At 31.5% G+C, this 26,673-nt stretch overlaps 2 protein-coding genes across 2 annotated transcripts; both read left to right on the forward strand.

Annotated features, from left to right (window-relative positions):
• The first annotated feature begins 7,442 nt into the window (after positions 1 to 7,442).
• Positions 7,443 to 15,817, forward strand: LOC113556672 (plexin-B3-like). The gene is made up of 3 exons (XM_026961765.2): positions 7,443 to 7,658; positions 10,169 to 10,257; positions 13,612 to 15,817. The coding sequence occupies exons 2-3, from the start codon at positions 10,189 to 10,191 to the stop codon at positions 15,682 to 15,684; spliced, it is 2,142 nt and encodes a 713-aa protein (XP_026817566.1). The 5' UTR covers positions 7,443 to 7,658; positions 10,169 to 10,188; the 3' UTR covers positions 15,685 to 15,817.
• A 4,574-nt stretch (positions 15,818 to 20,391) lies between these two features.
• Positions 20,392 to 24,521, forward strand: LOC113558099 (plexin-A1-like). The gene is made up of 2 exons (XM_026963613.1): positions 20,392 to 20,466; positions 22,476 to 24,521. The coding sequence occupies exons 1-2, from the start codon at positions 20,392 to 20,394 to the stop codon at positions 24,519 to 24,521; spliced, it is 2,121 nt and encodes a 706-aa protein (XP_026819414.1).
• The last annotated feature ends 2,152 nt before the right edge of the window (positions 24,522 to 26,673 follow it).

The following is a 26,673-nucleotide window of genomic DNA, read 5'->3' on the forward strand; positions in this document are numbered from 1 at the left end:
AGTTAAACTTCTTTACGCAGGGTAGTGAGGAAAAAAAAAGCGAACGGGCGACCGTACGAACGAAAACACGGACATGTCGTTGTGCGCAGCCGCGGATTGTCGTAGTTGTATTTTGTAAACATGGGTTGTGTCATTAAGCGACAGTGTTATTGGTTGGGTTATTAAACAAAGAATACTCAACAATAATATTAATGAGATAAATATTTAGATAAAAATGGAATGATCGTCCGAGATGATTTCATACGGTCGTCGGGGCGGCGGTGCGAAGCGTATCAGTACGTCATATACATAATATCACATAATAATAATAATATTACGTATTATAATTTCTTTTCTTTCTTTAATATCCTCATTACCCCATTCTATCCATGCCTTACTTTCTTTTTCACTCACTCAGTGAGTACCGTTCAAAAGAAGTTTAACTTCCCGCGCGCGTACTGGTAACACACACACGAGTTTTTTTTTCCAACATCGCAATCGCTGTTTTTGAGTTATCTGTTGCTCCTATTCGACACGACGTGTACAGGACACATTTACGGTTATTGAATTATGTTAATACAACGAACGCCGATGACGACCATAACATACGGTACTGTGCGCCGAGATAAATGTAATTGGTAATAATGTAATATTGCCGGCGATCGTGGCAATCCTTTCGTCCGCCGTCGGGACACGACCGTCGTACGATTTTAATAACGGTTTTTTTTTTTTTTTTTAAATCTTTTACGTTTTTATTAAATTTTTACTCTCGCCCGCGGCGGACATTTTGACGTTCGCTTATTTTAGTTTCTTCTCGGCCAGTGCCGCAACTACCGCCGGCGCAGGCGGTGCAGGGCGCCGCCTGAGGGGCCTTCAAAAAGCATAAATCGGGGACTCGGATTTGTATGAACTTTTTTTTTGTATACAATAAACATAAGCGAAATTCCAAAATATAATATGAAAAAAAAAATTAATCCTTATCAGCGTGCAATGTAAATAATAATTACGCGATATTATATTGTAGTCAATTTCGTCCGAAAGGCTATTTTTATACATACTGGAAACACCATACTGGGCCAACTCTCACCAATCACAACAAATTATAATATTATAGGTATAACGTAGTAATATTAATAAGTAAACACTCATCAGTCATCATACGATTATGAGAACCGTCAACCGTTTATATATTTTATTGTTAACGTTTGTCTTCGTACTTTCTGTCTTTGTTGTACGTGTTTGTTAGTATAGATTTAGTTTGTATTTTATAGATAGGAGGCTTGATATAAATGAAGAAAATCTTCGTTAATTTTTCAATCTCCGTTACAGTTTCTGTACCGCTGCTTACAGCAATCGTCCAATTTAAAGAAAGGTTCACAGGTCTATACGAAATAACTAACAAATACAATTGTCTTGTATCTCAAAATATTTTAAAGTGTAGGGAACATGGTGTTGTAAAGTCAACTTATGGCTCAACTATTTTATGAAAATGACATCAGTACAGTATAATTAGACAAATGTTATGTATTAATACAGTGGCGTATTTTGAATGTTTTTTTGGGGGGTGTCCGGATAATATAGGTATACACTTCTTTGTTAATTGGTTGCAATATTTCTGTTTTACTCATCAAATATTGTAATGAAACATTTTTATTTATTTAATTAAAAATAGTAATTTTTGTGTAATTTAAATCATACAGGTATAAAATACCTACTGGCTACTGTAAACATAATTATTACAATGTATTTTATTTGTTAAATTCGATACCAGTGATGCTATAAGAATAAAAGTTTTATAAATAATTAAAAATATAATAGGATAATAATTACATTATTTAAAACTAAATTTATTTTCCTTCCTAATTAGTTTATTACTTTATAAAAAAAAAAAAAAGGTAATATTTAATGTCGATAAATTTTTAAGGGAATTTGGTAAACAATAATATGTGATTCGTTATTAACTAAATTAAAATTAGTTTATGACTTTATATAATATTTAATTAGTCAAATAAACGAATCGCATATTATTGTTTGCCAAATTCCCTTCAAAATTTATCGACATTAAATATTAAATTTTTTTTTTTTTGGTTTGGGGGGTGTTTAGACACCGTGGACACCCCCTCCCCCCCAAAATACGCCACAATTTTCAATACTATTAAAAATATATTTAAAGATTCTCTAAAAACAATATACAGCATAAAAAAATGTATTGCAGTGTCTATTAGTTATTTAGACAATGATGTGGCCTCTATTTAAAAGATATTTTCAGCGCATGTATTATTTTCCTAACATTGCCCGTCACTGTAACAAATGTAGAACGTTCTTTTTTCAAATTAAAAATTACTAAAAATTATTTAAGAGGACGTCTCACCCGCATGTATTGCTCCGTCTTACACACGTACGATATAGTAAATTTTCGTTCACCAGATTCAATAGTGTGCTTTTAGTTTTAATTTAGAGTGAATTAACCTATTATAAAACTTTTTGGAACATTATCTGTGTTCTCTCGTTGACTTTTTACGATATTTTAATTTTTAAATAAATTATGATCATTTTCAAATATTTAATAATTTCCTACTCATAACTCACCTAAAAATTAAAATATCGTAAAATGTCATTTGTGTTGGTTAGTCTTAACAAAATTTATTATCCTGTAAACATACATCATTTCCAACTAAGTTGTTTCATAGATTTCAAAAGTTTTTGAGGTAGAGTGGAAGTTGAAATTTTAAGAGAAAGTAGCATAGATATTTATTTTTGTGGTGTACCTATGATATTTGAATACTATTGTATACTCCATTAAATCATAGGTCATTAATTCATCAACGACTCAACATTTAGACACCACTGACAATAAGAGGCATTAGGGGACAGGGGCCTCTAAAATTAGCTGGCACCTGAGCCTCAAAATTGTAGTTGCGGCACTGTTCTCGGCATCCGCTCACATGTACCTACCGGTCCTACCCACTACCAGTGACGTGCTATGAGCAACGGGTACCATTGTCCGTCTTATAATAATGTTTAAATTTAACATTGCAGTGTATTATCGTCAATATAAATCAACACTCGTACGATCGATGACAACACCGGCCGATTGTACGATAGTGTGCGGCGGCAATCGCGACGTGCACCGTGGTCGGCGACGGCTGGCTGGCGTCCGAATTCAAAAATCGGACGCCAAATACTACAAGAGTATAGAATGAACAAACTCGATGATTTAATATTCATTATTATATGGGTCCAACGAATCCGGGACGGGGGATCTTTTTAAGGGAGTAGTAAATTCCAAACACTTATTATACATTTTTAACTACAAAATAATATATGAACATTTTCGCAATTTTAATGAATTTTGTCAAAATTCTAAATGCCTATAAACACTTACAAAAAATTCTGTCAACGTATTATCGATAATTTTTAATAGGCATATGAACAACTTAATAAAGAAACTACGTATTCATTTTTCAAACTTTTTTAAAATAATTTTTATCGATATTTTAGAGAAAATAAACTAAATAAAAACTTAAATTTCAAAGTAGTTCAAAAAGTGTAAAAAATATTTAGTTAATATTATCAAGTATATTATATAAAATGTAATCGTAAACATTTCGTTAACATTTTAAGTATCTGCGGTTATTTTTTTTAACAGCAAAAAAACAAAGTCCAATTTGTCAAAAATTAGTGTTGAGTAAAAAATAAAAATACCAATTTTTCATTATTTTTTAGTTGATGTATTTTTGAAAAACAGATATTGGATCTTCAATTTTGACCTCTTAAAAGTACCAACTAAGCAAACCAATTTTCTATCAGAGACCACCCTTAAAGTTGTAAGATTAAAGCATTTTTTCTACTAAATAATATCATGTACCTATACTACTCGAAATAAACAGAAATAAAACATTTATGTATCATAGTAAATTACATATCAGATCACGTTTAGCTCAGTCAGTTTCAAAATTAGAATGAATCGATCTATTATGAAACTTGATAATAAGGCTAATAAGCACATTATCTATGTTTATGTGTTGATTTTTTACGATAGTTCAATTTTTTAGCAAATTATGCGTATATAACATAGCGTGAATTAAAAATGCTCATAAAGTTATAACTCACTTAAAAACTTAATAATCGTAAAAAACCAACAATACATTGTATTATTGTTTATATTCTTACAATATTTTAATGATTATTATTTTTTATTACTTTCAGATTTTAATATTTAGATGATCAGTTCTTGATTTATTATTTTGTAGTTTATTCAGAAATTATTTTATAATCCATAATATGATATTTATTATTAATTTGAGTTATGTCCATTTTTTGTGATACTGTATGAGTAATAAATTAACTCAATTATTTTTACAACAATTCTATAGTTCTATACTGCTTTCTAAATTCCTATAAATAATTAAAATAATTTGATATTGATTTAAAAATTAATTATTAAATAAAAGTGATTTTATAAATTACAAATTTCAAAATTTAATGTTAGGTACATACATTTTGGTTCTTATCTATCTAAGTAATTAACTGAAATTAGTTGTAAAATATTATAAATTTACATTTAATACGCACAGAATTCTCACATTATCGAATTATCGTTTATAAATTTGATAAGATTTCTTCGTAATCGTGTCTTTTTAGTGTCCGTTGTTATCCTTTTACCGCCCGCAATCGTGTTTCATCGCAAATTTAAATAAAATAAAATAAATATGTACATATAGTGTTATTTACTATTTTTCTAAATATTTTACAAATCAAATTTTATTAATACTGCACAGCAATTAATTTTGTGATCAAAATAGGTTATTAATTACATCGGTGATAAACCATAGGTAAGGAAATTATTGAATATTGTTATCGACTTATCGTTTATTAATAATATTTTTCACGTACATAATTATCAAACTTTTTTGTTAGTTGTTATTATTATGCCTTGTTCGTGAAAATCGATTCGATAAGATACTGAAACAAAAAGGTCGTTATTTCTGAACGAAGGTTGTGCAGTGGTGAAACCTGAGCTTTCGGCAAAGTTAATTTGCGGTGTGCGTATACGACCCTGATAGCATTTTCAGGAACTTAGAAATCGAACGGTGAAAGTGAAAGCGCTAAAGCTGAAAATGAAAGCACCACCCTGCACACGTCATTTTATGGATTAACGTGTATAAAAATTGAACTTGCCACGTTCTCACGTACGCTGTAGCACTACCGGAGCCGTGACCACATTGAATAAACATTGTTTATAGAATTTTTTTCCAAAAATGTTTCCTTACTTGATGAACAATACTGTGTTTTGACATGTTCAACAGCAGTTTTAATTTGAAAATAGCCTTGCGGACAACTTCAAGATTTCTAGTTCATATGATTTGTTTTTATGTTGGTACAACTATATTATTATGATGTGAGTGCTGTAGGTAATTACTAATTTTTCTAAATATTTTGAATTTAATTAAAGTGTTTGTTTCATTACGATCAAACAACAAAGAAATAATAATGACAATTTAAACTTTTATTTTCACAGCATTAATATTTTATTGAGCAAAAAATATTAAAAATAAATTATGCTGTTTGTGGAAAATTATGACGATAAATGTTTATATCACTATAATAGAATGATTTACTAAAATTTATAAATAAATATTTTTTTTAGCGATTAAAATCACAATCTTTTTAGCCATTCTTTAATTCTTCATCACCATCAACACTATCTATTTCAATTAAGTCGTCTTCTGATCCATTTTCATAGTGATTTCTTCTTAAACAATTATATTTTATGTTTATAATAAATAATAATCACCAATTACCAAATGTATTAATTAGTAATTACCTAATTAAATAGTATGAAACTATACATGAATCTATGATATAATACGTAAAAAAAAATTATAATGTTTAATTTCATATGTACATTTTAAATTATACTAAATAAATTATAACAGACAAAAATCATTGTTAAAAAATTTAAGTTAAAAAAAATAATGCTTAAAATAATACATATATAGGTGTATAAGTATTAAATATAGATGTTCTAATATGTTTTAAGATATCTAATATATATTTTATATATACATTAGCTGATTTTAAAAAACACTAGTATCATTTGTGTTAAAAAAGATTGAGTATTTATTGTTTTTAATAGTTTAATAAATACCACATCATAATTATTAATAATACGATATGAATACGATATAAATATGAATTTTTATTAATCCAATAATACAAATATTACAAAAAAAAAAAAATTATAAAATATTCAATACAATATTTATTATTTAGAGGCAATATATTATTTTTGTAAAAAAGATTTATTAATTTTGTGTATTTTACCTAAGTGTTATAAATTATAATAAAGTTAAGTCAATTTGTATTAAATTTGATATTTTAGCAGAATTAATAAGTCACTGAACGATATTCATTTTTATATAATTAATTTTTACAACAAAAAGAACTATGATTTTTAATTTTAATTTCAATTCAATATTCAAAATTAAATTTTTAAGTATAATTTATAGTAACTATAAGTTTAATCAATTATTAGTTATTTTTAAATGTTAATCCTTTGTTTAAAAATTCTTATCAATTTAAAGATAAATACGTTTTATATATTAAATTATATAATTATTAATTTGTTGGTTGCAAACACGTTCACGCTGAAGACGGTGTTGCCTACTAATTCTTTAATGTTCGTTCAAACATCGCTTTTTCTTTTAACATTTGAATAATGCACTCCCCCACATGAGAAATGTGTGCAGATATGTAACCATGTTCTATAACAAATGTTAACGGTATAACTAGTTTTGATGTATAATTAATACTTAAAAAAATTACAATTTCCTATTTGGAATTATACTAATTTAATTTACTAATCTGTTTGAAAACATTACTCTTTTCTAAATTATAAGCGGCCAAACAGAGTGCTTTAATTAATAACATTTAAAAGTTTCATAGTAATTTTTGAAAATTTGAATATTTATTAAAAATAATCAACATTTCAGTCAAAAACCTACACACTTTCTTCATTTTTTGACAGAAATAGGTCTAAACTAACTCTAAGATAGCGCATTAAAATATTATTAACATTCAAATCATTCAATTTACATAACAAGGATACCAATTTTAACACTTATTAATGATAATTTTATTTGCGCACATAATATTCATAGCCTTATTATACTTTGAATACAGACAATAAAAAAAAACTCTTTACAAGCTACCACTTCCCAGTTATCAGTTCTCATATAAAAATTATAGTATTAATTATGTATTATACTATCTTTTTAAATCACAGCAATATAATTTAATTATTTTTTGAATTATCGAATTTGTAATTATAATAATTGGATGATAAATAAAGTAATAATGACATAAAATATAACATATTGACCAAATATAATTACGTTTTATGATATAACATAATAATCCATAGCCTATTTGTGAAACAGTTATATTTGGTTCGTGGTCAGCACACTAGTATGTCATACTTTTATATTTCGCTCTTAAAGTATTTAATTATGATTGAATAAGTGTGTAATAAAATGGTCATGTTCTTATTGTATTGATTTAAAATTATGTCAATAATAACTTAAAATATAATATTCTTTTAACTTTTTATGTTTTTGAGTTTATAATTTCGATGAAACTGGAGTAACTGGGCAGAACAATATATTATAAAATTGGAGGTAAGACAACAAGGTTAAATATAATTTAAAATGTTGACCTAATAGCGAATAAAAACCAATGTCGAGAATATAAAATTTAGTCTAATACTCGTGTATATTTTTTTTTATTTATTATAAATTATTGCCTCGCGTCTACCATTTAGTAACTAACCATTAAGTAAAAATTATCATAGTTTTAATAATTTATTAATAATAAACCATGTTAATAAAACTAGGTTTATTTACAAAAAAACATAAACAATATTAATGGCGTATACAATTATATAACTGAGATTATTAATCATACAATCAAAATCGCTATTGTATAGAAATAGTCTGAAATATAATATTTCTGTATGTTTAATACATTTCTTTTAAATATGATTGTAAATTTATACACATAATAATATAACAATTCATTTTTAAGAATATTTTTATTTTTACAATTTGAACGATTTTAATTTCAAACGTTCAAAAATAAAAATTAATTAAACACGAAATATCATTGGTAATGTATAATTTTTTGCCATTAAATAGTTAAAAATAAATCAATACGAATAAGCGAATTCTTATTATTATATTTTTTATAGACAATTTTATTACAATGACTTTAAGACCCCTTTTTTATAATCAATCTGAATAAATATTTCATTTGCATACCAGTCTGTTACTTATAATTTTCATATTAATATTTTTCACTATAACGGATCCAACCATAACATTAAAATTACTAATAATTATTATTCACATTTAATTAAATTAATAATGGTAATGGCAATTATTGGCAGTCTCAAACGACTGTTATAAATGGTTACTAAAATAGCTTAAAATAGCATATAACAATATTCTATATCTACCAGTTTCTCAGACCAGAAACATAACTAAATAAAATTACAAAAATCCGTCATAAATTTTTAAAAATATCATCATGGAACTAAACATAAAAAATAATATTAATTGAGCCATCTCATAATATTTTACTCTAATAAATAATGAAATAAAAAAAGCTATACATGATCAGACACCAACATTTGATCGACTGTTTTACTCTAGCACGATAAATGGTGTATTTTAATATAAATTTGAATTAAATCATCAGTCATTTTATGCAAAAAAATAGTTTTAATTGAAGTTTAGTATACTATTGAAAGTTGTAAATTACTAAAAAAATGTTTATTCAATTATATTAAAATAAAATCTTATAATTAACAATGTATATTTTGATTATCATAAAATTTAAATTTAATGCTTAAGAGGGCGTTATACCCGCATGTGTTGTCTCTGTCTTACTAATATAGATCATGGCAAATTTTTGTTCAACAGTCAGCAGAACATATTTTGAGATGTTAGTTTTAATATTAGAGTAAATTTACTTATTATCAAATTTAAAAGTAAGAATATTATCTAGAAAATGTCATATGCTTTTATTGATATAATTATCATTTTAAAGTGAGTTATGAATATTTTAAAGTTGTTAAATTTTACACCGCTATAACTCACTTTAAAATGATAATATCAATAAAAGCATGACATTTTCTAGATAATATTCTTACTTTTAAATTTGATAATAGGTAAATTTACTCTAATATTAAAGCTAACATCACAAAATGTATTTATCGTAATATATTTCATGTAATATAATTATCAAGTGATATACGAGTATAAGTAATATAATAATTGTAGTTTCTAAACATTTTAAGTCTATAAGATTACATTTTTTTTTTTTTTTTTTTTTATTACAATTTACAGGTTAGAACTAATTAACCGAAACCGATTACATGCATTTTGTAAACAATATTAGGTACCTTTGAATTTATAACATGTAAATTTGAGATTTTCTATTTTCTTAATTTTCATAGCATTTTCCTTGCACTTAGAGAAATTAATGTAACTTATAAATTATAAATATCAACTGTATTAATTTCATTGTCTTGAATTCGCTCGGGATCTAATTTTTATTCCGATTACAAATAATTTAAAAATAATATTTCTAATTTCAATCTTGCTATATACTAATTTAATACAGAAAAAAATCTACAAAACCTCAATAAACTATATATTTTTTTAATGGGTATGATAAACTCTTGAATAACTTTTTGATATTTAACAGACTATTGTGAACTATAAGTATGTTTATATTTCATATGCTTTTAAAGCAGAGACAGAGATAACAATTAATCTGGGTGCCTACATTCTTAACCAAATGACGTAGTGGTCACTGTCACTGCCGACTGTTAATGAGATTATAATATTTTCTGACATTTAATTTAATTACGAATTTATTATACTTTGATAAGCTTTGATATTTCAAAAGTAATTAGACTGCGCTACACAAAATAAATACATTATTAGTGGTTTTAAAATTTATAAAGCCCGATAAATTTAAATTATGAGTATTATCAGAAATTGCATTAAGTTGAAATCGTATTAGCATTTGAATCATGATGAACTTTAATACTTAGATAAGTCTTTTATGAGAGCTTATGAATTATAATAAGATATAACGACATATTATTATTTTTATTTTATAGTCATAGAAAATCGAGTAAATATGGTTGATCGCGGGCGTCAAAGAAAATACTATGGAAATTCATTTATTCATGGAATTTTAATCGCAATGGTATGTAAATAATAAAAAATTAACAAACATATATTGTTATAAAAAAAGTATTCTGTATGTATGTTTACAGACGTATAGTTTGTTATTTGCATAGAAATATTTTTTGATAAAAGAAGTGTATTAAAAAAATAGCGAAATATTGATATGCTATTGAAATAATAACACAAATATTATTAAATAAATACTTAATTATTATATTATTATCAAAGCTTTGAATTTAATGCAATTTTACATGTATTTTTTTTTTTTTTAAAGAATTACATTTTATCGAAATGTATTTTTGATAATCTAATAATATTGAATATTTTTGAATAGGTACTTAAGTTTGTGAATTTTTGAAAAAAATAATTAAATTATTTATTTATTCTTCTTTATTTTAAACTGAATATTTTTTAATATATTGCGAATTTTAAAGAATAATTTTTTTACATATTATACATTTGTTATCAATTAATTAATAGCTAATCAGCATAAAAGCCTTATTAAAATATGATTATCAAAATAAAAATCCTAAAATAAAATATTTTGATAGATAATATAAAAAATTAAAATTTTGAAATAATAAATAATGATAGTTTTTAAATCAATTATTACAGTTTTTAATAGTTTAACGATAATTCAAGAACTACAAACGTTATTGACATGTACATTTTATAATATATTAAAATGTGATAAACTGATAAACACCCATCCTTAGAAAATATTGTGCAACAATTAATTGTATTCAGTATCTATTATTTATTTTTTTAATTATTATAGCAGCAATTCGATTATCAAAATATTTTATAAATATATATTTTTCTACGTTTGTGTAAATAATACAATTTTTTATTTAATGTAAATAATTATTTGTCATTTTAATCTTGTGTTTAATGTATCTAGTAAAACTTAAAAACTCCTAGTTAATAATACTCAATTTCATTTTTTTACAAAAGTATACATACAAAATGATAGATCAGATTTATCGAAATATAAAACAAAAACTATTATTAATTTCTGAAAACGATAATATAAATATAAAAGTAAACTCAATTTTATTAAATATTTATTATCACCATTAAATACTAAATGAGTAATGATTCCTTAATATTGATTTTTGATTTTTAATTATTTTTTTTCACTTACAATTTTTTATTTGATAATATATTGATTAAATTTTAAATACCTACCAATATATTTGTATACTGTTATTAAATATCGATAACGTGGATAATGTTTATTCAATCACTTTTATTGATAAATGCCCTATGCGTAATATTGTGTTCTAGAAATTTTTTTTTCTTAAAGATTTTTAATTTTTATATAGTCCTTATTATTTATATTAAACATACAATATGCATATAGGCTTAGAGTTTTCCAAAATTTAGATAATAAGCATCCGGTTATTTATTTTTTTTTTTGAAGGGTATAAATGAATAATATATTTGTAGTCTTTTATAAGCAACATAATATGGTCATTTACCTTAAAAAAAAAAAATTTTCTTCGACTATATCAAAATTAAAAATTATAATACAGAAAATATAAATATAAATATTAGAAAATATAATTTTCTGGTCAAGAATATTCTTCTATGTATTCTTATGCATATACGTAATCATTAAATATGTAATACAATTAAAATCATTATGACAAAATTTAGTAAAAATATTAAATTTTATAATTTTATACAATATAAATATAAATAAATAAATAATTTTAATAATTAAAATTTAATATTTTCTAATTTTCTATTCAAAAATATGTAAAAAAATTATGTTTCTTTTTTTGGAGGATAATAGTTTCAGTAATTACTGGTATTTATTAAATCATTTTTTTTCAGTTGATTTTAAATTTTGTTTTATTGTTTAACTGTAGGTAAAAAGATTATCAATTAAAAACAATAACGTAGATTTTCAATTAAATACTTATTTTAAATAAATTTGAACTCAAATTTGGTATACTTGATTTCTAATAAATCATAGTTTTTTTGATCACATAATTTTCTACAAAAGTAAAATGTTAGAATAAAGTTATTGCCATAATATTTTTTAATTTTTTATTATTATTAATAGTATTAATGTTAAAAGGTCACTTTAGTAATTACATAAAATATGAAATGTATAAATATTATTATTATTTTCGTTTAAATGTCCATGGTAGATACTATTCTGAGTTGAACTTCATCGTGATAAATCCATTTTACAATGATGTGATTTTTGCTGTTAGTCATCATATTTTGAAGTTGAAAAAATGCTTAGATTTCCAGCTTTCATATATTTTCTGGTAGAAAAGTGAATCTAGTTTGTCACTTTGATGACATTTTTGTTGAATAAAAATTAAAAAAAAATGGTAAAGAAAACCGAAAATTTAGGAAAAATCCGTTTTCAATAAATTTGATTTATTTATGTTGCTGTGATAAAAAAAACGAACAACTCTTTAGATAGATTCTTTAAATTTTCACTAAATAATTATATTATTTTATATACATAAATGATATAATTTTCAAAATATTTTTAACTCTTTATGAGATATTTATAGACATTTGAGATTAGTTTTTTTAAAAATTGTTGCTCGGACAAAAAGTTTAAAAACTTATTATAGTATTCTTCATAAGTTTTTATTATATTTGTGTAATAATAAAAGATATATTGATACATTTTTTTATGAGCATTTAAAAAAAAATTAGTTACGAAAATTTGCAAATCAGTTTAAAAGTAGTTATAAATGCAGTGTTCAGTATTTATATTTAAGGCTTGAAAATTTAATACAAATTTCCTCACGAATATTAAACCGAAAAAAAAAAAAATATTTAAACGAAAAATAACAATTTTAATTTTGTTGTCATTAAAAATATTAATCAAGGGTAATTTTAAACTTACTTGTGTTTTTATATTTTATACATTCAATAACGATAAGATTAAAACATTTCAAGCTACTAGCTTTTTATAACAGCTAATAAATCATGAACTTCTTTGTATACACACATTTCTACCCTAAGGTGGACCCAAAAGTTAATAATAATAATAAAGCATTTTATAAATATATTATACTACTATAATAATTAAATACAAATAATAAAATAAATTACACTTAATGCTTTCGGCAAAAATGAATTCAACTTATCCCAATATAAGTAAATTATGTCGATAGAAATATAAAAAAATATGCTTATAGTAATAAAGGCTCGCAGACCGTTTTCGCTCAGAATTGTACTTCGTTTCTAGTGATGTATTGTTGAATTCAAATTTAACAATACAGTGACCTGATCAATGACGAAGTCACCTTACCTATATATTTCCTTATTCTCGAAATAATTATCGTAATATCCGTTCGTGATTTTCAATTTTACTAAAAATGTATTTTGTTTTCAACAGATATTCGTGTCAATATCACACGCTAATAGTTCATTGAAAATGGAGAACAATGCGATGGTTTGCTCGGAATTCCTGGAATGCCAGAAATGTGCGAAACACGCCTTTTGCAGTTGGTCGTTAGACCTACAGAAATGTCTGGTCACGCCGACGGATTTAGGAAATCTGACGGTGAACATCGAAGGACACTGTCCACGGTTCACGGTGCCCAAGAAATCCGTGCTCAGGGACGAGTTGTTCTCGTACACGGTGGTGGTGTCGAACGACAAGAACGATTTCGTGACGTTTCTGAAAGACCGGAAAATCACGTGTCATCTGGAAGAAGAGAAACTGCCGGGGTACGTGCTGAACGACGAGATAAAATGCAATACGAAGAGGCTGGCCGCGCAGAGGGACAAGCGGTTCAGGGCGCTGATGATTTACCACTATTACATCACGATCGACGACGGCGTGATATTGCGGTACAACAACGACTCGGACAACTATTTCGTGTACTACGACCACGAGTGCGACGGCGCGTCGAGGGACGACGAGTGCGTGACGTGCACGTGGAACGAGTACGGTTACAAGAACTACTACAAACGGTGTTCGGCGAAGAACCGGTGCGTGGGCCCGTACGAGTATTACGCCAGGTGGCACGTGAACAACTACACCGGCGTGGTGGCCGGCGACGTGGACCGGGACGGCGGCGTGCGTCTGGAGTGCGCGGACGCCGAGATCCGGTCCGTGGAACCGATGACGGCGCCGTGGCTGGGCGGCACGACGGTGCGGTTCACGGTGGTCAACCACCACGTGATGGCCGAGGGCAAGGAGGTGGCGGTGACGGTGGCCGGGCGCGAGTGCTCGGAACCGAAGATGTGGCGGATGCAGGACGACGCCCTGTTGACGGCGGTCTCGTGCACCATGATGCCGCCGGCCACGACGGACCGCCGCCGCAACCACGAGGGACCGGTCCGGTTGCAGTACACCGGCGACCCGCCCACGGTCACGGTCACGTCGTCGCTGGTCGTCGGGCTGGTGGACCCCGTCATCACGGACATGAGCCCGAGGTGCGGGTCCGCGGCCGGCGGTACGCTGTTGCGCATCGGCGGCCGGTTCCTGGACGCGGGCACCACGTTGCGGGTGTCGGTGGGCGACTACGCGACCTGCGACCCGGTGGCCCTGTACCCGGACCTGTTGGTGTGCCTCACCGGCCCGGCGGCGGTCAGCGGGCCCACGGCCGCCCGGGTGAACGTGATGTTCGACGGCCAGCTGAGCAAGTACGTGGGCGACGGGTCGGTGGTGTTCACGTACGCGGCCGTGCCCGCGCTGGACGCGGGACAGTCGCCGCACGGCATCGCTTCGGGCGGCACAGCCGTCCACCTGCGCGGCCGACACTTCTCGTGCCTGCGGTACGCCATGTTGTACGTGCACCACGGCGAGCGGTTGCACTACACCAGTTGCCGGTTGGTCAACGACACGCTGGCTGTGTGCCGGGCGCCCAAGCTGCCGTACAGCCACGTCGACTCGGCCTCGTCGCTCAAGTACGGGCTGCGCGTGCAGGACCCCGAGTACCGCGAGATGGACCTGCCGCCGCCGCGGGACCCGCACGGCTACAGGCTGCACCCCGACCCGGTGCTCGTGGACTTCGTGACCGACGGTCACGCGGTCACCATCAACGGCCGGGACCTGGACCACGGGTACCGGTCGCAAGACGACCTAACCGTCCGGTTCCGCGGCTCCGGCGGGGCGTGCGACGTCACGTCCACGGACCGCCGGCGGATCGTGTGCGTGCCGGCCAACCCGGCGGCCGCCGACCTGGACACGGTGCCCGGCGTGATCGTCACCATCGGCGACACGTTCGCCTACGTGGTGAAGCGCAAACAGGACGGCCGGAGCCGCGGCCGCAACGGCGGTCCGCCCGAAAACGTCGTCACCGGCGTCAAGGTCGTCTGTCTGATAGCCATCGCTATCGCGTGCGTCGCCGTTTACCGGACCAAGGCCAAACACCGGGTCGGCGCCACCGCGGCGGCGGCGGCCGCGTGCAACAACCCCACCACGACCACGAGGGCGGCGGTCGGATATCGCAACAACTGATCCGCGTGGCCGCGGCGGAGGACGACCGGCCAACATCCCGACACCGGCGCCGCAGTGACGATGCGCATCGTACGTTCTACACTCCCACTCACTCGCGGACAGAGACATAATATAATATTACTACGTGTTATTGTCCGAAAATCGGTTTACCAGGACGTACCGTTCGTCTCGCGTGGTTTTCCACACGATTCATGTACACTGTAATTATTACTATAATTCGATGGTTATAACAATAATACATCGGCCGATTCATATTATTAATTATTATTTTCCTGACTTTTTTTTTTTTGGTTATCATTGGTAACCGTCGTCCTTCGTCATCGTCTCCCCGCAGTGCGTGCACAGATGCACAGTTTCGAAATCGAAATACGCACGTTCCTCGTATAATATAAACTGACCTACGTACTATTTATTGTTATTATTGTCTTGCTAATGGCGATGTCGTTGGCCGTTTCCGGTTTTAATACCGCTACCCGAGCACGTAATCGGGATTTCACTTTAAGAATTTCTTATGGGGTTTGAACCCTACCCCTCCTCCCTGTTAGCGGGATTGTATAGAGGTTCTACCTATCCCAAACAGGTATTGTGTACCTTTTATGAAAAAGTAGGTGCGCTGTCCGAAGAGCATGTGCGCGTACCTGCCTACGTGTTATTATTCGAAAACGATCGATACGATTTTATATTATTATATAAAAAAAAATGCCAGTCTACGCGATTATCTGGGTTTCGGAACGTTATGCGTCATTGTCATATCCGTCCATTTACCATTTAATCGTGTCTCATCGTCCTAATGTACATTTGAGTGTCAACCAAGTAGTCGAAAACACGTTTTTTATCTATCAATATTCGGCCGTAATGGATTTTTGATAACTGTCCCCGTCTGGATATCTAATTGTGTCTGGGCGCCTTAATTCGTCTCGCGTACTCGGTTGGTAGTACTTGGTACGACGAGACTGCGGTCATTTGAGCGTCTATGTATGAAGCGTGCACACCTAACATATTGTTCTCGGTGAATATGTTTTACTTTTTAACATAGGAAAGTGTCATATTATCATTAATTTTTACTTATACAAGAAAAAACACTCTAGTTGTTAACCGGCGTATATTTTGGTTTTTAACGGTCGAAAATTTTCGAAAAACAGATCTTCTGCCATCAAATGAAATAAAAATACCACAAGTAGGTAAGTAGAAAAAAAATGTATCATTACTTCGTTTTTATGTTTAAGCTCTAATTATAAAATTATTACATATAACCCTACAATACAATATTATTTTATACGTTATAAACACTCCCGACTTGGAAATATTTTAACAAATATAACTAGACAATTATAATAGCGAACTTAAAATCATCTAATATTTATCAATTCAAACTCATATATAATTTTAAAATTAATAAAAAAAATCAATTATACAGTGATGAATATTATTTAATTTTAGGTTTACAGTAGTTATTAATTTAACATTATAATTTTATATCAACGAAAAATTAAAAAAAAAAAAAATTATATACGAGGTTATTCTTCAGTAAGTTTTATACTATTCTTATTTTAATTCTTCCAAATTTTCATTTTTTTTTTAAAATTATGATAAATTAATAACACTTCAAATTCATGTCAATAAGTCAATAATGAAGCATGATAATTTTTTTTAATGAGATCAAGCTTTCAATTAATGATGACATCTCTAAGATATTTTTTAAGCCAAGATAAATATATAATTTATTAATATAGGTACATAAGATTTCTTAGAGTGGCGGTTCATGTCATGTTCTGGGAGGTGGGGGCTAATTAAACATACAAATATCACTTTTCCGTTGCTATGTACAAAATACTAATATACCTTATATTTATAATTTAATTTTCATTAATAATAAATAATTAAACGTTTGATGACGTTTGTCTCATCGTACTCCTATGGTATATACCAGGGGTTACCAACTTGTGAGTTGTGGTTATCGTCATAGTCTGACGAGGCTATGACTATGATAAGGCTGTCTTATTCATAAAATCAAAATTTATCCATTATTAGTATTGTAAATTGTAATTTATTGGTAAACATTTATAAAAATCAATCAAATTATATAAAATGTATTTATAAACATTTTGGCTCAAGGTATCAATGTATTTATTCCTGTGGCTGGCGATCATATTTATGTTGGTCACGCTTGGTCGCCCTTCCAGTCTCCGTACTGGCGGATAACGGTGTAATATAATACAATAACACATACATTCTTTTACTGTATATTGTCTATAATCTGAATTTTAAAAATAATAAGTATTTTAACACGCAATAATTATTATTAATTAGTAATAATTTTACCTTTAAAATTATTACATAAATTGGCTACCGACTACCGTAGATTTCCAAGTAATACATTTTAAATAAATGTAATGTTTTGTCAAGATAATAATAAGGACAATACCTATATTATAGACATAATCATTATTCGTGGTGTGTTTTTCAAATGTGAAAAGATACGGCGGGCGCAATCGTGTTACACACAATATTATTATAATATTATCATTACGTATAGTAAGCACAAAATTTAATTTGTGTTCGAATATTGTTACTATTTACTAACAAAAAATAATACAAGATCATAACTTTTAACATCTTTTCATTATTATTTATTTTTGATATGCGATTTAATAATGTTTGCCATGTACCTGAACACAAACTCCCGTCCCCATGTTTAAGTGAATCAGAGTAGAAAAAATTCTAGTCGTCAATAAAGTAAGTGGTTACCATTATCAAGAAGTAAAAACCGAAATTATGCCAGTGTATGAGTTCGTATTTCATTTAAATTGTAGTAATGAATATACCTACTTTTAAGAGGAGTAATTAATAATTATTATTTATTAGTCACTTTGAATATTAATCAAATTTTAAATAATATTTTTTAGAGAATAATACAGTAAAACCCCAATTATTCGTCACTCTCTCATCCGTCAACTTCTATTATACGCCACCCACTCTCACGATGATATTGTAAATTATAAATAAAATATTGCACGCCCGTATTATGGGTATACATTGACATATTATACTTGTAGAAAGATAAAAAAACTTATCTAAGATTAAAGATCGGAATTCATATAACCAATTTAAAATAACAAATTTTATCAAATTATTTTCATTTATCATCATATACACTAATGTGTATAATCTTAAAATTAATATCAGTATAATGATTGTATAAAAATGAATGTTTTCTTTTAATCCGTCTAATTCAATTATCCGTCACTCTCTTTGTCCCATTTAAGACGGTTAATCGAGGTTTTACTGTAATTAGTATTTTATAATTGAAATATTTTTAGATAATCTAAGTGTAGTCTTTACAGAGTTTTTGTAATTTTGTAAATATAAAAATGATTAAAGTTATAACATACACCAAAAACATGTATTTTTTACGATCACTTTTTCTAAAAGAAAGAACGTTCAATAAAGAGTGTTAAATATTATATTGAGCATATTTAGATTGTATTTTAAAGTGCTTTTTATGTTATTTTCTCTATAGGTTTGGAATAATCGTAGAAAGATAAGCTAGGTACATAATAACATAGAATATTTTTAAATAAGTGCAAGGAAGTGATTGAGTGATTGAGAGTTTGAAAATTATGTTTACAGCCATAGTCATACTCAAACTTCATTAAGAATCATTATAAATCTGTCGGTTTTCTATTGTTTTCAAATCACGTTAATACAATGACTATTCTACACTAATATGATCGAATTGAAACGATTTGGTCTATTGATCTACACTAAATTTTGTATCATGTCCGAATTTTTTATTAAATACCTATTTTTAAATATTATAAAATAATCGTGTGTAAAAAAACTGCAAATTATAATATTCTTTTGATAGTAATTTTTATTATTTACGATAATCTTTGACATAGTATTTAGCTAAAAAAATATAGTCATACTAGTGAGCAGTAATATTTAATTATATTACTTTATATTTGCTATGCAGTATTTAATAACGTAACGTCATCATAATAATAATAGGTATAATATATAATATAATATGAACTTCGATGATATTATATATTATTGTCGACTGACCACTATACAAAATTTGACTGAAAAACTATTTTAAGTTTAAACAATATTAAAATATTTAAGTTTAAATAATTCTTAATTTTATTATTATTATTATTATTTATTTGAATAATATAATCTGCCATTTGTATCTTATTTACAGTTATTTTCTATTGATTACAATTTATTTACAATATATGTTTCTTTTAAAAAATTAATTAATGTTTGATTAGTTATAGATATAAATTTCTTAAAGCTTTAAATAATATGCTACATTCCATTATTATTAAAGATAATTTTAAAATAGATTATGATAAATATAAGACACTACTTATAATGTTAATAAATAATTTATTTTTACTTAAATCTATATTTAACCATATTTAGTAAATTTCATACTATTATAATACTACTACTACTACTATAATTGGAAATTATTCAAATGTATTATTTTGATTTGTACAATTAATAAAAATGTTTAATTTATTTTCATAAATAATTAATTATTCATTTATCATTATCATAGTAAATATACACGTAAAATGCGATACAATAAATTTCATTAATAAAAAAAATATTATTTACTTGATTTAATGAATATGATGTTTAATATATAATAATACAATGATTATTTTTTATAGAATAATACAATTCTCAAGCAACATGGCTGACGCGACAGGGCGAAGAAAACCATTTTGGAACCCTTCATTAGGTTATATAATAATTACAGTCATATTGGTACGTAAAAATCTATACACTTATCATACCTTTTTTCATAATTTAATATTATTCTTAAGAGGACTTGATACAGACAGTTTTTATGGAGTTCAATACAGGCAACTAACTTAAAAAAGTTTATGCGTATTGTGTAAAATATACCTACTAAATATATTATGCATAATTGTCGTGTATATAGAAACAATCAGTGCCTAAAATTAGGGTATTTTGCTACTGCACACCTAATTCCACACACCAAAATATTTTAAAATAATCAACACAGACCTAGTAGTGCACATTGCACATCATGCCACAAATATAACTTCGTAGCATAATTATTGTTGGTACTTATTAATAATTAGTTATAATTTATTAGGGCACGGAAATATTTGCAATTGCAACTTTTTTCTACTTTTTCAATATATTGTTAAGTACGTTTTAAATGCGTTTCATGTAAGTACGAACTAAAATCTAAAAGTTTAAAGTACAATTTTTTGCAATTTTATTGAATTTACTCATTTATATACAATTATTTTAGTTATATAGTCGACACTTAACCATCGTAACATCTATGTTATCTTATAAAATAAACATAATTTCAAGATTGTAGGTATTTGTGGAAAAATAATTTGTGGATTATGACTATTTAACAATTATGCATTATATTGTTATAATTAGTTCTTCATCCACTTCGAATATAGAATACTGAATTATTCATATTTATATTTTTGGTAGAATTTTAGATAATAACAATAAATTCAAAACGTTTATTATAAAACGCTGTTATTTTTTAGTGCAATTTTTAATATTTTAACTTTTAAGTGCAATTTTTAGTATTTTTTAGTCTAATACTGCAATCAATTTTACTAATTTTTTAGTACTACAACATCCGTGCTCTACTAATTAATAATTTTCAATAATTAATATTGAATATTAATCAAATAAAAATTTATAAAATTCAAAAAAATACTGAACATTTAATATTAGCTACTGTGCACAGTGTGTGCTACTGCACACAACTTTAGGCCCTGGATACAATAGCAGAACATCCTGCACATGCACATACAATATGTCAATAACGCGCCATACGGCTACACGAATACTATTTTTTTTATATGTATAGGTGAAATTAATGAGTATCAACCTTTTACCGAATTGCATTAACTATTTTTTATAGATTAATAATTACCCCATATCATTTCTAAAAACTTATATTTTATAATTCATCGTGAAAATCACCTCAAAACGGTTTTCTCATATTTTTAAATATTTTTTTTTTAATCCAATATATATTTTAAAATTTTTAAAATTTAAATAAATTATATGTTTTTTAAATTGAAATTAATATGAAAATATAATTTCTATTGATTTTTAAAGATAACTTGTAAGTTATATGTTATCCTGTACACATATTATAATAGTACATACTATATGTTGGTTGTCATCTTACATTCATAAAACTTAATTGTTTGCTCAATTAATTTTAGATCAAATTACAATTTGGAATATTAAAGCAAACTTATTTTTACTATAATTAAAAATTTTACTTTATTTTTGTATAAAAACATAAAGTTTTTAATGTCAGTGAGCTTGAATATTTTATTGTTTATTATTATATTATATACATTCAAATACCTATATCTTTTGAGAAAATCTTTTATAAACTATATGCTTCAAATTTTTATACACTAAGCAACGAATATATACAGCGAATCTATTTCAATTTTTTTTTTTTAATTTACTTGATCTGCAAGTACTATAGATTCTAGATTAGAAAACAATCAGAGAAATCCGATTACAGATGTGGACAGCAAAATGTTGTCATTGTAGGCGTAAAATAACAATAATGACTGAAGTGTGCACGGTTATTTCAACCGTATTAATATGACACATCGTAAACTCTATGCGAATAGTCTTTACGTCGATCACCCGGTCGGAAACATTTGAAATAGAATTTGTTTTCCTATAATCGAACAAGTGTCGGAACTATATTCGAAAAGGTCGCACTAAAACACGTGGTGTTCTTACAGGTGTTGGCGTGTACATCGCACGCCGATCCGTTCAACCGCGGTAAAGTGGACGACGACGCGGTAAACTGCTCGGAATCGCGGACGTGTGCGAAATGCGCGGAGAGGCCGTCGTGCAGCTGGTCGTTGAAACGGCAGACGTGCGTGAACATGACGCGGCGGCCTGAGCTGTTGATGGTGAACGTCCGCGCGCACTGTCCGCGGCTGACCGCCGTCGACACGTTCGTCTACAAAACGCAGCTGCCGTTCGCGTACAAGGTGAAGGTGTCCAACGACGTGAGCGGCTTCGTCAAGTACCTGGCCCGGACCAACGTCACGTGCTCGCTGGAGGGCGCCGCGCACAGCGGCACGGTGGACGAGGACGCGGACACCATCGAGTGCGCGGCCATAAGCATCGACCATCTGGCGGTGGACGAGCGGCGGCTGATGGTCTACCACTACGGCGTGCAGTTCGACGGCGTGCCGTTGCGCATCGACGACGGCGCCGACAACTACTTCGCCGTGTACGACGCGCACTATTGCCGCGCCGCCAACAAGACCGGGCGGTGCGTCGAGTGTTTTTGGGACGACCCGGCACCGCTGTACACGACGTCCTACTACAAACGGTGTTCGGCCGGTAACGCGTGCACCGGCCTGTTCGAGTACCACGACCGCCGGAACGCGACCGCAGCGGCGGGCCCGCAGCACGGACATCGCCGGACGTCCGGCGTATACGCACCGCCGGCGGGCGCTTGTCCGGACATGACGATCGCGTCCGTGGAACCACCGACGGCGCCGTGGTCGGGCGGCGCGACGCTGGTGATAACCGTCAAGAACCACGACTTGCTGACCGAGTCACGAAAGCCCACCGTCACGGTGGCCGGCCGCGATTGCATCTACCCGAAGACGGCCGACCGGGAGACCATCACGTGCACGGTCGGACCGCCCAAGCCCGACGACTCGGCCGCCGGTCCGGTGCACGTGTCGTACGGGCCGCTGCGGCTGACGTCCGCGCAGACTTTCCGGTTCGTCTACCCCGAGCCGACGGCGCTGAGCCCGACCTGCGGCCCCGTTTCCGGCGGCACGCTGTTGCGCATCGCCGGCCGTCACATGGACGCCGGGAGCACGGCCACCGTGTCCGTGGGGCCGGCCGGAGTGCCGTGCCAGTTGGTCGCCAGGCGCGAGGACCACGCGCTGTGCGTGACCGGACCCGCGGACGGGCCGGCCGCCGGTGCGGTCACCGTCGTGTTCGACAAGTCGCTGAACCGGACCGTGCAGGGCGCTGTCGAGTTCAGGTACGCGGGCGACCCGGTGCTGAACGCCCGACAGCCGTTCACGGGCATCGCTTCGGGCGGCACGTACGTCGGTGTGCGCGGCCGCCATCTCGCGTGCGTCGGCAACGCCACGCTGTACGTGGACGACCCGGACGGCGTGCGGCACTACGCCGGGTGCGCGGTGCGCAACGACACGTTCATGGAGTGTCGGTCGCCCGCGCTCGACGCGCCCCGGCCGCCGTCGAACGCCACGGCCCCCGCCGTCCCGGTACTGTTGAACTTTGGTTTCCGCGTGCACTTCGCCGGCCACACGATGGACCTGTCGCCGCAGCCCGACTTCCCGGGCTACCGGCTGTACGCCGACCCGGTGTTCGCGGACTTCGAGACCGACGGCCGGAACGTGACCATCAACGGCCGGCACATGGACCGCGGCTACCGGCCCAACGTCGACCTGGCCATCAGGTTGCGCAACGCCAAGGGCGCCGCGTGCGCCGTCATCGACACGCAGCGACGGCAGATCGTGTGCGTGCGGCCACAGCCGCCGGCGGCGGACGTCGACGACCTGCGCGAGCTCTACGTGACCGTCGGCCGCGAGTTCGTCCGCACCGTGAAGAGGAAGAAGGAGAAAGCCGCCGACGACGACGACGGCCGTCCCGCGTCCGGCCATTCGATGGGCGCGTTCGGCGCGTTCATGCTGTTGGCCGGCATCTTCACCGGCGTGTGCTTCATGTCGTTGCTGGTTGGCATGGTCTACGCGGTGTGGTACAAGCAATGCGATATCCGCAGATACTTGTAGTCCGCGTCGGCTTCCGTTACCGATGCGACCGGCGGACGAAGGAATTACATACCAATACTGTACCTATTTATTTATTATTATTCGATTAACGTTTTCGTTTTACGCTGCGTACGACGACGATGTATTATTACTATAATAATCGTGTAACTTTTTATAATGCCGTCGGTATACTGACCCGCACCATAATGGAGTCGATATCGATTTATCATAGATTATATAATCAAACGATAATTTATTCATAACGATTCGACTTACTTGTGTTACATTTAAGCGCTTATTATTATAACAGATTAAAATATTATTTAACATAAACGTATTCACTGCAGGATTGTAATAATTTTTACTTCAGTCGGTCTAACTATATCGATTAATAATTGAAATTAAACTTCATTTAACTTCGTGTTAATAAAATATATTCGAAAATACAACTAAAAAATACTTTTTATTTGTTTATGATGTTTACAATATTTTGATCTATAACACTGTAAAGATTAAAATAAGCAATTGTGAATTGTGAAAATGTATACAATTGAAACTTTTGACGGAAGAAACATCCATCGGTTATACATTATATATCAATTTCGTAATTTTTTTTTTTTTTTTTTAGTAGTGTTTAAGTACTTATAATATTATTTTAGCCATTAAAAAAATCGTAGAATTAGTAGTATTTTAAGTGTTTTAAAGGAATTCATGGATTAGAATAGAACAATATTTTTTTTAATATGAGAATTGCCGAGATGGCAAGACAGTTAAAATTGTGAAATATTTGATAAAAAAAAACTTTAGTTTAAATATTTATTTAAAAAATAATTTTTGTTTAACAGTGCTTAGCACATTATCAAGTCGTTTGCTTAATTGCAGTCTTTTTGATTTTATATTATTGTAAGACCAATAAATAGACGACGACTAGTAACTAGAACTAAGAAACTAATACTGTTCTTAGATTTTTGACAGTATATTGTATTTTTTTCAAAATAATAATAGTTTTTTTTTTTTTGTAGTTATTGTAATTTATATGTAGTTGCGAGTAATACAAATAATTGTTTTATTTCTAACAGTTTTGTTGTATTTATTTTGATTGGATAGTATTTATTGTACTTTGACGTTATATTTATTCTTATTGTTAGTTTAATTAATGATTTTTTAGTCAATTTTGGAAGGATATTAGTCATTGTTAATGAGGCGAAAAGTATTTATTATTTTAAAAGTTTGAATATTTAATTTGTTAAATGCTAATAATTTTGATCTGAAGTGAATTTTTTTTTTTTTTTGAGGGGGAGGGTGTTATCATCGATTGTACTTTTGTGTTCTAATATCGTGGGGGGGGATTGTGTCATGTTTTCATTTACCATAGATTCTATCGATTTGTATTTTCTAATATTTGTTTTTAAATCAGCTTGATTATTTGTATTATCTAATATCCCTATAAATACCTAACGATTTTGGTTTTGTCTTTCACACTACAATACACTATTTTCGATTGAAACATTATGAAATCTATTATGTCGAAATTTTGTGTCAATAATGTGCGATAGCAGGAACGGTTTCATAGGGCAATTGTTCCTTCGCTGTAGGGCTATAGCATGGTTCTAGGCATGTGGTTTGGAGTAATAGGTTCAAATTCGTTCAAGTGCGCTTTTTAATTCAATCTCCGGTGATATATGTATTTTTTTTTTTTTTGTAATTATCCACAAAGATAGAAACTGTGTTTTGAAGGAAGATGATTATGAATATTTTTCTTTGTATCAAAGAATAACCATTAATGTTGCATGATTTTATTTGTTTATAATAGAGTCTATGTTTTGTGAATAATTCCTGTGAATTTTGTTAGATTAGAAAATGGGATTCTTTCAGACATAGAGTCTTAGGTATTTAATTGAGAATATTATTATTTATTATTATATTGATATTATTCGTAATATTATTTTTAATAATATATTTATATGAGTTAAAAATATGATTAAAATGTTCTAATCTAATATTTGCATAAAAATATTGGAATGTATCGTATTTAAATTTATATTCTCACTTCTCACCTCATTACTTTGTATATTATTGATTAATATGAAATCTTAATACGGGGAGTGAGTAAGAGAGTTTTTCCTTTTTTATATATAAATGTATTAATATAGGATATATATCGAAGATAAAT

Source organism: Rhopalosiphum maidis, chromosome 3 (assembly GCF_003676215.2).
Source record: "Rhopalosiphum maidis isolate BTI-1 chromosome 3, ASM367621v3, whole genome shotgun sequence".
Classification (NCBI taxonomy): Eukaryota; Metazoa; Arthropoda; class Insecta; order Hemiptera; family Aphididae; genus Rhopalosiphum; species Rhopalosiphum maidis.

What these genes read in the sequence shown, in the direction of transcription:
- LOC113558099 (XM_026963613.1), top strand. Translation starts at nt 20,392, where the DNA reads ATGGCTGACGCGACAGGGCGAAGAAAACCATTTTGGAACCCTTCATTA. An exon ending in TAATAATTACAGTCATATTG is followed by an intron (nt 20,467 to 22,475) that starts GTACGTAAAAAT and finishes GTGTTCTTACAG; the next exon opens with GTGTTGGCGTGTACATCGCA.
- LOC113556672 (XM_026961765.2), top strand. Translation starts at nt 10,189, where the DNA reads ATGGTTGATCGCGGGCGTCAAAGAAAATACTATGGAAATTCATTTATT. An exon ending in ATGGAATTTTAATCGCAATG is followed by an intron (nt 10,258 to 13,611) that starts GTATGTAAATAA and finishes TGTTTTCAACAG; the next exon opens with ATATTCGTGTCAATATCACA.